Source organism: Histomonas meleagridis (assembly GCF_020186115.1).
Source record: "Histomonas meleagridis strain 2922-C6/04-10x chromosome Unknown contig_53, whole genome shotgun sequence".
NCBI classification, from domain to species: Eukaryota; Parabasalia; order Tritrichomonadida; family Dientamoebidae; genus Histomonas; species Histomonas meleagridis.
The window spans coordinates 417,900-432,396 of NW_027150896.1; the positions used below are offsets into that span (position 1 = coordinate 417,900).

A 14,497-nucleotide genomic window follows, 5' to 3' on the forward strand; every position below is an offset into this window, starting at 1 on the left:
TTTTAAGCAAGTATGAACTTAAAAATTTGTTTTAAATTTAAATTTTTATATGTGAAATTGGTTCTCCAATCAGTGATACTTAGAATGATTTCTTGAAAATTATTTCGTACCACTAAAATATCTTACTATCATCATATAGGTAGATTTAAAATATTCACTAAAATTTAAAAATTTTCTGAAATAAAAAAGAAAAATGAATTTTAAGTTTTTGAAACGACCGTTTATTATCCGAGGCGGTCTTTTTGAACGCACCTCTTCAAATTTTGAGTTTATTACACAAAAGTGACAATCAAACATTTTCAGAGAAAGCGACCAATTTAAAACCGTTAATGTTCACCACGATTTCACTTTTTTGAGGAAATGTCCACCACTTCGTATTATACATTTCACGGAAAAGTTCAATATGCAATGTTCCGCCAAACAATCATGAGAGGTGCAATTAAACGTGGAATTCTTGCAGGTGCAACAAATTGTACAGATGATAAAAACAAAGTAATTGCTACATTTGTTGGGGATAAAGACAAAATCAATGACCTTGTTAAAACATTAGGAAGCGGTAAAGTGCTTAATTCATGGAACGCACAAGTTACCTCATACGAAGAAAATGAATCTGGTCTCCCAGTTGAATCGCACGAAGTCACAACAAAAAATGTTGACCAAATTAATTGGCCGGGTGAAGTTGAAATTTACATTTAAAACTAATTTAGTTTCACTTATTTCAAAATACATGAATCGTATCTGTGCATTTTTTTTTAGTATGGTGTGATTTAATTTTGTTAAAGTTTATATGCATTTTCTTTTGTGTAAAAATGATTTGCATTTATGAGCAATTGAAGTGAATGCCTTATATGTAAACAATTAAAATCAACCCCCATATAAGATCAAAAATATTTTGGCGGTGAGCATTAAATCTTTATATATTGCTACACACTTCATTAATTACAAAAAATATTAAATGTTTTTCCATGTCAATTAAAAAAATGCTTTTTATCAATGCTCTTCACTTTTTAATTACAATTCCATAAAAGTAATAAATTTAATTTTAAAATAAATCAATTTTTGTTTCATTACCTATTAGGATATTCTAGTACTGTTGTTGTTTAAATTTTGTAACATATACTTGGGATAATAAATACATTTAGCCATATATGAATTGTTTTTTTAATTAAGTTAATTTTTTTTCTTCAAAAAATTTTTGCAATTTTTAATCGTATAACGGTCTCCAATATGGATAAACAGTCAAAAGTCATATTGAAATCTCATTGAAAAGCGATGGTTCCATAAAAAAACCTCCATTCACAAAATTTTTATACAAAGAAATTTCACAAGGTCCGGATTTCATTTTTCCGTTTTGATTTTTCAACCAGAAAAAAATAAACAATTTAAATTTCGGTGAAGATTGTCCATCGTTTTTGATTGAGAAAATTAAAAATACGGCATTATTTGTATTTTATTGAACAATTTTATCTCTTTATTCTAATCTAAGATCTAATATTTCTAGCAGTTTCAAATTTCTGATAAGGATAATTTTTCTTATTATTAACAATACTTGGTCTTGCAATCCTAAAAGAAGCTTTCCCAAGGTCTACTATCTTGAAGTCGTTTGATCCATTTGAGTGTTTTGCCAACACATTCAAGTTTTTATCTATGAGTAGAGGATTTATATGTGTATTTGTAACAGATCTCGAAGTGTTATATTGTGTTATGATCTTCTTTCCAAGTGGAAGAGGAGGTATTTTTACTCCTGTCGTACGCGATGATCTTAATGTTTTTGGTAATGGTGGAAATGCTTCATGAATTGCATCAGATCTATTCAAATATGGTATCTGTTGGAAGCAAAATGCTTCTCTTTTACCATTCGAACAGATTTTAAGGACACCTGACATATTCTGAGTTGCTCCACAATATTCTGATGCAGAGAAAACAGTAATTCCTTTGCCATGGAACTCTACACCATCTCCTACGCATTCATGACCTCGAATGAAGAGGTCAAAATGGTTGGAATTAAGAAAATCATCTAATACATCATTTCCATATAAATACCCTATACCTCGATGGGAAAGCTCGTAGCCTGATAGGTTTGCCAAGGGATCACTCCAGAGCAGGGTAGCAACAATTTTGTTTGAAAAATCTGTTATTGGTCTTTGCAAAGATTTGATCTGATCGACACTTTCAAGGTTTGGACCAATTCCCCCGTGGGCACAGAGTATTTTGTCATTAATAATTGCAGCAAGAGGTATGTAGGAGAAGGCAGTAACAAAAAATTTGAAAATGGAAGCATCATAAAACAGTCCAAGAGCCTCATCTAAGAATCCATTCCTAGCACAGACTTCTTCGAACTCATGGTTTCCTCTGACTATGTAGATATGGTTTGGGTATAAGTACTTCATGGTAAAAACAAGTACTATAGTTTCCAGAGAGAACGGCCCCCTGTCAACAAGGTCTCCCAAAAACAAATATTTCTGTTGAGGCGGAAAACCAAATTTTGCCAAAATTCTAAAAAGATCAAGTATATGGCCATGGATATCACCTATGATTATAATGTCATCACACTTAAGTTCAAGGCATACAGGCTCTTCTTTAAATGTTTGTTCTAGGCTTTGGCATAAATTTTTCAATAATATTGAAGAAACAAGAGGGAAAACGAGCTGAGCTTTTTTTGTTCCATAGTCCCGCACATCTGTAAGAGTCAATTTCTTCATTAATTCAAGTAAGTGCATGAATGCTTCTTTAGGGTCCATTGAACAAAATTTGGGATTCAAAATCTTGCATTGAATTTTGAAAATTATACCAACTTTTTGAGAGATTTTATAAAAAACAATTATGGGTTACCCAGCAGGAACGAGCGAGACCAAGCCGCTTAATTTATCACAATTTTTTGTATGCATCCACAACTTACGGTAATTTAACTCAAAAATTAGGAGAACCTTTCAAATATTTTGAAAGGCTGCGTGGGAAAAAACCTTTCCAGAAACCAGAATCAGTAAAATGCCACTAAGCGTAACTTAATATCTATTCATATTTGAGGTAAGTAAAGGAAGAAATATTGAACTTTTTATAAAAATGTGGAATTTTTACTTGCAAATAAGCATTTTTCGTTTCGATCCAAGGGCTATACGTTTATTTTTATATTTGAAAAAGTTGATTTTTATGATATCGGTAACTCAGGTTGCAACCGCCTTTCGATAATGGTTTTAATCAGAAAGTAAAACAGAATGACAACTTTCATGGTTTTATAAATATATAACGAATTGCAGTTAGTTCTTAGAAGTTGCGAACAATTAAAATTTCAAAACATCACTTTATTTTTTTTACAAACAATAATGTTATTCTAAAACAGATAACAAACATATTGACTTTTGTGCAATTACTTCATTTTCGCTTTCAGTTAAGCTTTGCAATATTTCATATCCTGAGCACTCTGCAAACTCATTCACAAAATTCTCAATTTTGTCACATGCAACAAAAGATTGCAAAACGCAACGCAACGCATCCAAAGCTCTTTCTGTCATTTGGTGATTTCCAATATTAGTTTCAATCATCTGAATAAATATCGGAAGTATTCCAAGCTCAACTATTAGCATTTTTTGTTGTATGTTTCCGTTTTGAATCAGCACCAAAAATGCTTCCATTGCGGCTTCTTTTGATTTATATGATCCATCATTAAATATTATTTCGAGTGCAAGATTTACTCCAACTCTCAAAAGCTCCTCGATTACGTATTCATATTTAAAGCATGTTCCAAAAAATACAGCTGCTACAGTGTAAAATAAATCATCTTCATTCACACAATTGATGACATGTGATGCGAAAGCGGTTATTATGGAAAGTGACGGCAATTGAATTTTGGCGTATTCAATTGAAATCAAAAAAGATTTTGTTCTTGTTATTTGTGAATCTGCGCAACGAACAACAAAATCTAATAGGCCTAAATTATTAAATGGAATAAACCAATTCGAATGTAATGTTGTTATTTCTAAAATTGTTGAAATAAGATCGTTTGTGAATTGATGAAAAATATTTTGTTGAATTATTATTGAAATAATTTTGATGTTATTATAAATGCATTCATCAGATAATGGAAATAAAAGATAGAAATGAATAAAGCTAATAACAAAAGTGATAAAATCGGAATTGAAGCTAAAAACATCAAAAAATTGTAGTTGAATCATTTGAAGCATTGAAGAAAGAAATTCAGTTGGTAGAGAAAGAGAATTTAAAACGGCTTGAAAAAAATTAGATGCGTTCTGATCAACGACTAAGAAAACATCGTTTTGCATTTGAAAGATCATAGATAAAAAATTTATATCATTATCACTCAATGGTAATTCTGATATAACTGCAGTACAGATAGTGAACAACCTTGAAAAATATTCCAATTCTTGAGGAGTTTGGAGGACAAAGTTAATTAAATTAATGATCGAACATTCACTACAATTTTTTTCAAATAAAATATTTGGTACTGAAACATGTTTTCTATTTGTTTCATTTTGATTTATTTGGATATCAAACATTTCCTTTAATTTTTTAATCATTAAAACTTGAGTATCTTCCTGCAATTTAAAAGCATCAAAATGCAGAAAATATTTTGGTCTGTTAATACTTAAATTCATTTTGCATTTTTGTTTATAGGAAATCATTAGGATTTTGGAATCATGGCACTTTTGGATAAACTTTCGTCTCTGTTTACCAAGAAGAAAACTTACTTGAACGTATTTATTAAATAAAACCAAGCACAAAAACATACACACACAAGTGATATCTTTAAGTTACATTTATCAAGGTTTAAAAAAATTGTGTATTATTTTCATTTGTTTACTCAGTCTTTTCCTTGATCATTTTGAGGATTTCGGATTCACCTGCATCGATGATAGTAATAACAGATGAGCGGAAATATTTACCGCATGCTGTACCGAGGTCAACATTATCACCATCAAAAGGAAGGATATCACATTGACTGAGCATTGCATAGTATTCGATTAAAGACTTCTGTGATGGAGCAATGTTTGATGCGAAGATAACAAGTTTGGCCTGGCCTGAACGAAGAGTTCTGAGTGTCTGTTCAATACCAAGGCTATATTTTCCTGATTTTGTAACAAGACTAAGGCTGCTGATAATTGATTCACGAGCTTTAGTGATGTTTTTTCTTCCCATCCTGATAAAGGCAAGACCATGTCATAACCGCTATTTCCATTGGAAAATGAAAAAGTGCAGGAACAGACGGGGCACCCCTTATCTCGGGAGAATACGTTATGAGCGAAATTGTTGTTTTCCCAGAACAATTTTCCTTCGATGTAAGGCAACAACGCAACAATCCACGACGCCGTCTAACAATTAAGAACTGCGGAATTATGGCATCCAAAATAACCATTTCAATACCAGATACAAACTTTTTTACGATTACAGACAGTCAAGGCAGGACTATCACTAGCAAACACACTATAAACATGATTCCAAATTCATCCGAATATTTTTTTATCCAAAAGAAATCCAATGTAAGCATTGTTCCGGAAGATCAAATTGTTATTTCTAGTGGTAACAAGATTCACACAATCAAATTAAAACCAACTGTATCTATGATATCCTTAGATGATTTAGAATCAGTAGCATCGAATGATATTCAATCGTCAAGATCTGTTCTATCAGATAAAGCCAAAGCTACACCAACTAGCACACCCAGGCAACAAACCTTCATGTCTCCGCCAGATTCCAAAACATCTAATTCAAAGCAAAGTAAAATTTCTCGAATCAAACCACCATCAAAAAAGATAACTCATATTGAAAATACGACAAATCCACCGAAGCAGCCATTACACAACAAAGATGCCGACATTCTTGAGTTCACAGCTTCTGAATTTGAGATTCCAAAGACGAACAGCATAAAAGAAGAAAGTTCTTCATCTAACAGTGACGCCACTTCAGACGTTGATGTTCTTGAGCAATCTCTTCATGTAAAGTTTGCACTAAAAGATGACTCATTTATTCCCCGACCACAAAGTCTCTCAAAGCAAATAAACTGGTACAAAAAAGATGCGTTTAATGATGTTGAAGAGCCGAACTTCTCATTTGAGCTTGCAATGACTGGAAGCAAAGACGATCCAATCTTTTGCATTGATGGCGATTATTATGATTCCTCAGGAAGGCTTCTTAGTGTTCAACAAGGCAAACCGCGTGCTGTTTTTGTGACGGAAGATGGTTATGTAGAATAAGAAAAATTACTCTTTCTTCTTCTTTGTTGAACCCAGGAGATCTTTGTGGAACAACACCGACTGAACTGTTCAATTCTTCATCATTATGGATAGCAAGCATGATGATCATCAGCTCGAGCTTCATTTCCGGTAAGTTTGAATGTAGGGTATTCTGGAACTGCGGACATGAAGACTTCACGAAGGAAACAATGTAAACGGTCAACTGTAAATTGAGTTCCTGCGCCAAGGATGTAGGCTTTCTCTATCAACAGATGTTTTTGTGGCTGCCTTCTAAACACCTTTCTTAGCTGGCATAAAAAATTATGAAATAATGACATCAAATTATAGAAACCTCAACTCATTTATTTAGAAGTGACTACCATATATATGTAATTACATATATTTTGAGTGCTCTACATTTAATTTCTCCTTTTGAAAATTATAGAACTAAAATGGCAGTTGATTTCATTCAAATATATTGGTTCAAAAAATTATTACCTAAAATGGCATTTTAACCTTCCTTTTTCTCAACAAAAAAACAATGTTTCATTCACCAGTTATCAAAAGATGTTTGTATGTTTGACTATACCAATGAGTTAAAAAGAATTTTTAATATATCTGTAGATGTCATATCTGAACTCGATTTGAAAATTTCTTGCTTACTAATTGTGACACACAATATGAGTAAAAAAAAATAAACAGAACGGTGTTTATTATTAAATTTATAAATTTACTCATGAATGAAAGAGGAAATTTTTTCACAAATGTCACATCACATGTCGTGAACTTTTTGAATTGTTAATAGAAATAATATGATATTAAGGATTTAAATTTTTGATTTGATAATCAACAGCAACCTTTACCATCCTTCTCTGGCTTTTGGTCGACAGCAATTTCAGACGAAAGATCGTCCTCAAAATGTAAACCTGGAATCATGGCAGCACGCGTAAACAAATCAGAAACACCCATTCCAGTCTTTGCAGATACTTCTATATAAAACTCTGCTTCAATTTCTTGTGCATATCTTTCTCCTTCTTGTTCGCTAATAACTCTTTGTATTGTTAAATCTGATTTGTTTCCAACCAGAACAAATTTTACGTATTCTGGTGCTCTTGTTTGAAGAAGCTTAACAAAGCTTCCAATTTGGTTCAAAGATTCATGGTTTGTCAAATCAAAAACAAGAAAAGCAAGTGCAGCCCCACTAAAATACATTGGAGCTAAAGATCGGTACCTCTCCTGTCCAGCTGTATCCCATATGTTGAAATCAACTTTCGATTCGCCAGTATCAATTTCAACTCTACAATTGGCAGCACCAACTGTTGCTTCTTCACCTTCTGTAAAGGTGTTGTTGACAATTCGAGCAATGATACATGTCTTTCCGACACCTGCATCACCGGCAAAAACTGCCTTAACTTTTCTCATCTGAGTTTTGCGGTTACTTCTTTTTGAATGAACCATACGGTTACAAATATGGAATCTTCCCGCGAGAAGAGTATCGAATTCTTCTGGGGATAAATCTTAATAAAAAAACAAATATTACCGAAAAAAATTTGATTTGTTCTTAGATTAGGTTAAGTTCGAATATAAAAAAAAAAAGATACCAAATATCAAATTTGCTAAATAAACTAGATGAAAAATTAATCATTGGAAACTCATAGACTATTTATGTTTTACGTACAAAAATGTTTTATTATCTTGAGTCTGACTTTTTTGGCTGTTTACTTTGCCATTTGTCGTACGATTCGTTTTCAATTGAACGATTCGTAAACATTTGAAAATATGCCAAACCGTTTTTAATGGGGCTGTTTTTTGCTCTTCAAATTTTCTCGAACTGTATTTTTGTCCCCTATTCCAAAACAAGCACACCTAAATTTAAAAATTACACGGACATTGAATTTCAAGATGTAATCTCCCAAAATCCTGTTGTTTTAGCTTTAGTAATTGGCCCACATCCACACCCTCTATCAGAGCAAGCTCAATATTTATTTTCAAACTCACTTAATATTTTCTCTAAGCGTGCGTTGTTTACTTTACTTATTTCTTCTGATGTTCCTCAACTTGTATCTACCTTTCAATATGAAAATCCTTTTCTCGTACTATTTCAATCGGGCAGAATATATAACTCATGTGAATGTCCAACTAGTGAAGATGCATTTATGTTTCTACTTAACAATTGGCTTATTGAAAATCGTGGGCCTGTCAAAACTCTAAATGATTTAAGGGCAACATTATCTTCAACATTATACACACTCATAAGCAAAGAAAAATATGTTAATGATGCTAATTCTAATTTATATCTTGCACTTCCAGAAATTGGTTCGTGCGAATTAATTACAGCTAAACCCGAACTTTTTGATGAACTTAATATGTCTAATGAAATGTTTTTGCTATTTCGTTCACAAGACCTTACAATTGTTCCTGTTCAAAATAGTACATCTTCGATATTAGAAAAATCAATTCCATTATACAAAGAATTCACAAAATATGATATAATGCAAGAAAACATAACATTTGCTGCTATTTTTAGTCGAGGATTTGAAAAATCTTATCACGAAAATTTGTATCAATTATCAAATCTATTTCCAAAAATCAGGTTTGGAGTAGTTCCATATCATTTATATCCAACCGTGCAACACATTTTCCCTAACGATATTACTTTTCCTAACTTTTATGTTTTTAATCCAGATAATGGTTATTTCTATCCACACGACAAATTGTTTGATAACGTTGAATTCAGAAGCGATGAGTTCCTTGTCAAGGCTAAAGAATATATCAACGACATCATGACTGATAAAATTGCAAGACAATATTTCAGCGAGGAAATACCTGAAATTATCGAAAATGAAAGTGTCCAAAAAATTGTTGGGTTAACTTACAAAGATTTCATAGAAAACGAGAGCTACGATGCAGTCGTTCTCTACTCACCAGAATTTGGTCCAAAAGAAGTTTTCCAAATGTTTATCGAAACCGCCGATGAAGTGGCAAAAAGTGGCAACGATAAAATAAAGTTTGGAATTTTGGATCCGATACGAAACGCTTCACCTTTAGGTTTTCCTGTTTTTGTTCAAAGGCCACACATCGAAATATTTCCAAGAGGATCTAAGAATAACTCAATGCCAATGCTATCCTTAATGAATCGAAATGGATTTTTGAGGTTTTTGAATGATTGCTCAACATCAAAAATTGATCTCGATATCCCTGAATTGACAAAGGAAGAGGCATTAAAGGAAACAGACGAACTAGCTCCGAAATATGAGTTACTACCAGAGAACATTAAACAGAAAATACAGAAATATGTGGAAACAAAATTGGAGAAATTAACAAATTTGAATCCTTTTGCTGTAATTTTGTAAAAATTCATTTGTAAGTGATTACTTATATATAAATTTTCTAATTGAGGGTGTAGTTCTGGAAATTTGGCAAAAGCATCAAATCATTTGATGAAAAAAAAAGAAATCAAATAAATATCTATATCATTTATATCAAATTTCCCATGCTCAAGAAGTAATTTCACGATTTCAGTATGACCTTGTGAAGATGCTTTCATAAGTGCTGTTTCAAATAATTTAGATAATTTTCAAAAACTATTTTGAAATTTTAAATTATTAAAATAAATTTTAGATTAAACAAATAAATATTTCTACCATTAATATCAATTCATTCCTGTTCAAGAAAGTATTTTACAATTTCAACATTACCTGATTTTGTAGAGTATATTAAAAAATTTGTATTTTGATTATTTATATGAAGATATTTAATAAGGAATAAATTTCCTATTTTTATTTCTTTTACAATATTTTTATCATCATATTGGATTCCTTCTCCTTCCAAAAATAATAAAAGTTCGTAATTACCACTAGTAATAGAGATTTTTTGTAAATAATTAAGCATTTTTTTCTCAGCTTGGATTGATTTATCAATAATTTTGTTTTCATAAAGATATTTAAATATATCATTTTGATGATATTTAATTGCAGTTTTATCTACATCTTCTAATGATGAATGATTTTGTTCACAAAAATGAAATATTTCTAGATGGCTCAATAATTTTATTAAAATCAAAGTTTGTTTGTGATGACATTTCTTGAAGTTTTTCGATTTCATCATTACGAATGATTTTTGCAATTTCATTCGGATTATGTCCTTCTTTAACATATTGTTTATGGAGTTCAAAATCATTCTTTGATAGTTTTTCATAATTTTTAATAAAAGCATTATTAAATATATTATATGGATACATTCTTTTATTTTCCTCTTCTGATTTATAGTGTGCAAAATATTTTGTTCCCATATTTTTGATGATGTTTTTATCTATTAAATTTTCTGTAATCATTTCATTAATAATATAGGGTGTCCAACCCCAAGTGTAGCATCTCATTATACAAATAAAATTTAAATGAACTAAAATAATGATTAGAATGTTTACTTGATATACTCTCCTTTGGTATGTATTACTTGTTCCAATCTCCTTTCCCATTCTTCGAAAACCCGTTTTAACATATCGGTTGGAATTTGTTGTAAAATATCAGTTATACATTTTTTTACCTCCTTTCTTGATTCGTATAACTGACCTTCCATTTTATTTTTGATATAGCCAAATAGGAAGGAGTCTGATGGTGCTATATCTGGTGAATAAGGAGGATGAGGTGCTCTTTTAAGACCTTTAATATTCATTATATTAGTTGTGTGCTTCGATATGTGAGGACGTGCATTATCGGCATGGACGGTTAATCTTCTTCCTTCATTATCTAGATATCCCCCATTTAATTTTGAAAGTTCCTTAATAATATTATTTGCATAATACTTCGAATTAAATGTTTCGCCTTTTGGAAGAAAGTTAATAACCTTTATTCCGCTTGGATTCCAAAAAGTTGTCAGCATAATTTTTTTATCTGTTAAAACCTTACCTGGACGTGTTTGAGGCTGACTTCCGATGGGTATCCATTGTTGAAATAGATAATATGAATATTCAAACCAAGATTCGTCTCCTGTAACGAAATATATATAATTGTTATGTTTGGCTGAATTCAGAATCTTAAAAAATGCCTTTGAGATTGTTACTTTTCGAATTTATTGTTTTTCTGAGAGACTGTGGGGAACCCACTTTAAATGCATGCTTACATAAAAAAGCATATTTGTTAAATGATAATATACCGTACTTTTTGGAATCCTCGTAGTGTTAGCTATATAACGAACAGATGCAAATGGCTCTTCATCAAGTACATACAAAATTTTTTCATTAATGATTTTGTGTTCATCGAAATTTGCATTTGAAGTTTCCTTGTTAACGGTTTTTGATGTTTTGCAATTTCTAATATATTTTGTAATTGTTGAATATGAAATACATTGATCTTGAAGAGTCAATTTCATTTCTGTATATATTGATTTTTTATTTTTCCCTTGTAAGTGTAAGAAAATCGCAATTGATTTCTGATCGAGTTCCATTTTGAACTTTTTGAGTATTTTAAACGTATATTTTTTCCAATTTTCTATCAAAAACATTCAAATATCTCATTATATCTAATTTTTTATGAAACTTCATATTTATAAACAATAAAATGTTATATTCATATATTATTTATATATATTTATTAATGATTATATATGCTCACATATGGAGATGCTACACTTAGGGTTGGACACCCTATTTAATATGCTTCTTGCTTTTCCATTTTCGATATGTAATTTGAAAAAATTGGAATGATCTTAGGTATATTTTCATTTATTTCTTCTTCTTTCATTTGAATAAATTGTAAAAATTTTAAGTATATATCAAATCCATTCTTTCTTGGACAGAATACAAAATAAATCAAATTACAAATGACAATATTAATATATGGTAGGTATATAATGCGCCTGAATTTGTGGATTCTCAAAATCCTAGATATATAGTAGTACAACAATGTAAGTGTAAATTTAAGGAATATTTAGTATCTGATGTTTCAATGCATGCTGATTTCATTGAACGTGACCATTATGAAGATTATTTTTGTATTTATACGAATGAAAATAGAACTAAATATAAGAAATATGAATATAAAAAGTAGAAAACCAAATTTTAAAATATGGTTTAAAGAAATGAATGGTAAAGAAATTGAACCAGAATATTTTATGTTAGAATTATTATTAATTTATTAAATAAAAATCATTTTTTAACAATGTTTACTATTGAGAATGCTATGAAAGGTATAAAAACTAATGTTGTTGAAGCTTCTGAAATTATTGATAAAGATGATTTAGAAGAAGTTTTAGAAAATTATCCTACAAATGACCAAATAACAGAAAAACTTAATACTATAACTTCGATTACATTACCTCAATTATACTATAATAAATCACAATCAGATGAAAAATATTCTACCAAAAGTCATACTCATAATACAATAAATAATGATTTAACAGTAAATGGGAATGTACAAGTTACTTCATTAAATGGTTTTCAATTGGCAACTTCAGGAGGTGGTAAATGGGATACAAAATTATATGTACCATCTATTATTACATTAAAAGAAGATGGTGTTGTAGAAGTTGGTCAATATATTGATATGCATAATAATGCAGATTATGATAAAGATAATACATGGAGAATAACTGCTAATACTAATTCATTAGATTTTAAATCAAAAACTGGTTCATTATTAAGTTTTGGAAGTAATGGTAATATTAAATGTGCAACTATTAATAATGTAGATATAACTAAAATATCTTCAAATGATCATAATCATGATGAGATTTATGCTAAAAAAGATCATGAACATACAAACTATGCTTCAACAGAACATACTCATAGCTATAACGATTTAAATGATAAACCTGAAACATTTCCACCTTCAGACCATACACATAGTTATAATGATTTAACAGATATTCCTCCAGTAGAAGCACACATGCATAGTTGGGGTGATTTATATGGCATACCTGATGCATTTGTTCCTGTAGAACATTATCATGATACTAGATATGCATTGATTGATCATACACATCCTGAGTATGCTTCAAAAGATCATAATCATGATACAAAATATGCTGCATCAAATCATACACATAGTTATAATGATTTAACAGATATTCCTATAGGTTCAAATACAGAAGATATCCATTGTTCAACAATTAATGGTTTTGCTTTAGATTCATCTCCTGCAGATTCAAATTTAAATATTGATGTTCCTTCAATTGCAGTTATTAAAAAAGATGGTGTTTTAGAAACAGGTCCTTATATAGATATGCATACTAGTGATGGATATGAAAATGATTATAGTTTTAGAATACAATGTAAAGGGAATGTTATGGAATTTATACCAACACTAAAAGGTTGCAATGGTTTTTATTACTCAGCAGCTTTTGATTCATTAGGTTGTACTAACTTAAATTGCTCTAAAATTATGTACTCTGTAACAACTAATGGTATTGATAATATAGGAAATATAAAATCCAAAACTGGTCAATTCGATAGTTTAGAATCTACTAAATTAACATTATTTCACAGTATAATTGAAGAATCAGGTAATACATATCAATTATTATGGAGAATTTATGGATGTACACCTACTGCAGATAAAAAATATGGAAGATTATATTTTGAATCTGTAACACAAAAGAAACAAGATAATGGTACCTTTTCTGATACATATAGTAAAATATATTATATTGCAACTACATTTAATACATTCGAAGGAACTGGAGGTCTTGAACAAATAAATACAACTATTATTCATAATGCTCCTGTTTCAGAAGACTTAACACAATTTCAAATTGGTTCACCAGTATTTTGTACAGGTAATGTTTTTTCATTAAAAGAAAATGGTATATATACTTCAAATACATCTACAACAGATTGTATACCATCAGTTAAAACATCAGGTACATATAAAGAATATTTAGGTATATGTGTATCTAAAAATGAAAAAGGTTACAAAGCATCAATAGGTGTTTTAATTAAAAGAGAAGTAGAAATTTTACAAGATACTATTGATTTTGCAACACATGGAGATTTTTATTTTAGAGTAAATAATACTGCAGATTATGAAATTGGTGATGTAGTATTATTTGATGGTAATAAATTATCAGATGATTTAGTAATAATCACAAAAATATTAAATTCAATAGTTGGTAAAGTAACAGGTAAAATAGATGAACATTTATTAAGTGTATTTAAAGAATAAAAAAATATTTTATTTCATTTTATTTTTTTATATGGATCCAGTTTATAAAAGAAAGAGAGAAATACAAGATTCATTCGAAAAATTGATTAAAAATGAATTAAATAATCAAAATTCACAATTAAAAGGTAATTTGAGTCTTAAAAATTT

At 30.0% G+C, this 14,497-nt stretch overlaps 7 protein-coding genes across 7 annotated transcripts; 4 read left to right on the forward strand and 3 right to left on the reverse strand.

The window, feature by feature from the left end:
• Positions 1-408: 408 nt before the first annotated feature.
• GO595_007490 (Acylphosphatase family protein) lies at positions 409-696 on the forward strand (the record flags this gene model as incomplete). The annotated part of the gene is made up of 1 exon (XM_067920959.1): positions 409-696. One exon carries the CDS (start codon positions 409-411, stop codon positions 694-696), a length of 288 nt encoding a protein of 95 aa, XP_067772400.1.
• A 785-nt stretch (positions 697-1,481) lies between these two features.
• GO595_007491 (Ser/Thr protein phosphatase) lies at positions 1,482-2,702 on the reverse strand (the record flags this gene model as incomplete). The annotated part of the gene is made up of 1 exon (XM_067920962.1): positions 1,482-2,702. The coding sequence occupies one exon, from the start codon at positions 2,700-2,702 to the stop codon at positions 1,482-1,484; it is 1,221 nt and encodes a 406-aa protein (XP_067772401.1).
• A 2,113-nt stretch (positions 2,703-4,815) lies between these two features.
• Positions 4,816-5,154, reverse strand: GO595_007492 (60S ribosomal protein L30; the record flags this gene model as incomplete). The annotated part of the gene is made up of 1 exon (XM_067920963.1): positions 4,816-5,154. The coding sequence occupies one exon, from the start codon at positions 5,152-5,154 to the stop codon at positions 4,816-4,818; it is 339 nt and encodes a 112-aa protein (XP_067772402.1).
• A 98-nt stretch (positions 5,155-5,252) lies between these two features.
• On the forward strand, positions 5,253-6,209 carry GO595_007493 (uncharacterized protein; the record flags this gene model as incomplete). Its single annotated transcript, XM_067920964.1, has 1 exon — positions 5,253-6,209. One exon carries the CDS (start codon positions 5,253-5,255, stop codon positions 6,207-6,209), a length of 957 nt encoding a protein of 318 aa, XP_067772403.1.
• An 825-nt stretch (positions 6,210-7,034) lies between these two features.
• GO595_007494 (small GTP-binding protein) lies at positions 7,035-7,646 on the reverse strand (the record flags this gene model as incomplete). The annotated part of the gene is made up of 1 exon (XM_067920965.1): positions 7,035-7,646. The coding sequence occupies one exon, from the start codon at positions 7,644-7,646 to the stop codon at positions 7,035-7,037; it is 612 nt and encodes a 203-aa protein (XP_067772404.1).
• A 338-nt stretch (positions 7,647-7,984) lies between these two features.
• GO595_007495 (Thioredoxin family protein) lies at positions 7,985-9,541 on the forward strand (the record flags this gene model as incomplete). The annotated part of the gene is made up of 1 exon (XM_067920966.1): positions 7,985-9,541. The coding sequence occupies one exon, from the start codon at positions 7,985-7,987 to the stop codon at positions 9,539-9,541; it is 1,557 nt and encodes a 518-aa protein (XP_067772405.1).
• A 2,826-nt stretch (positions 9,542-12,367) lies between these two features.
• GO595_007496 (tail fiber domain-containing protein) lies at positions 12,368-14,350 on the forward strand (the record flags this gene model as incomplete). Its single annotated transcript, XM_067920967.1, has 1 exon — positions 12,368-14,350. The coding sequence occupies one exon, from the start codon at positions 12,368-12,370 to the stop codon at positions 14,348-14,350; it is 1,983 nt and encodes a 660-aa protein (XP_067772406.1).
• Between the last annotated feature and the right edge of the window lie 147 nt (positions 14,351-14,497).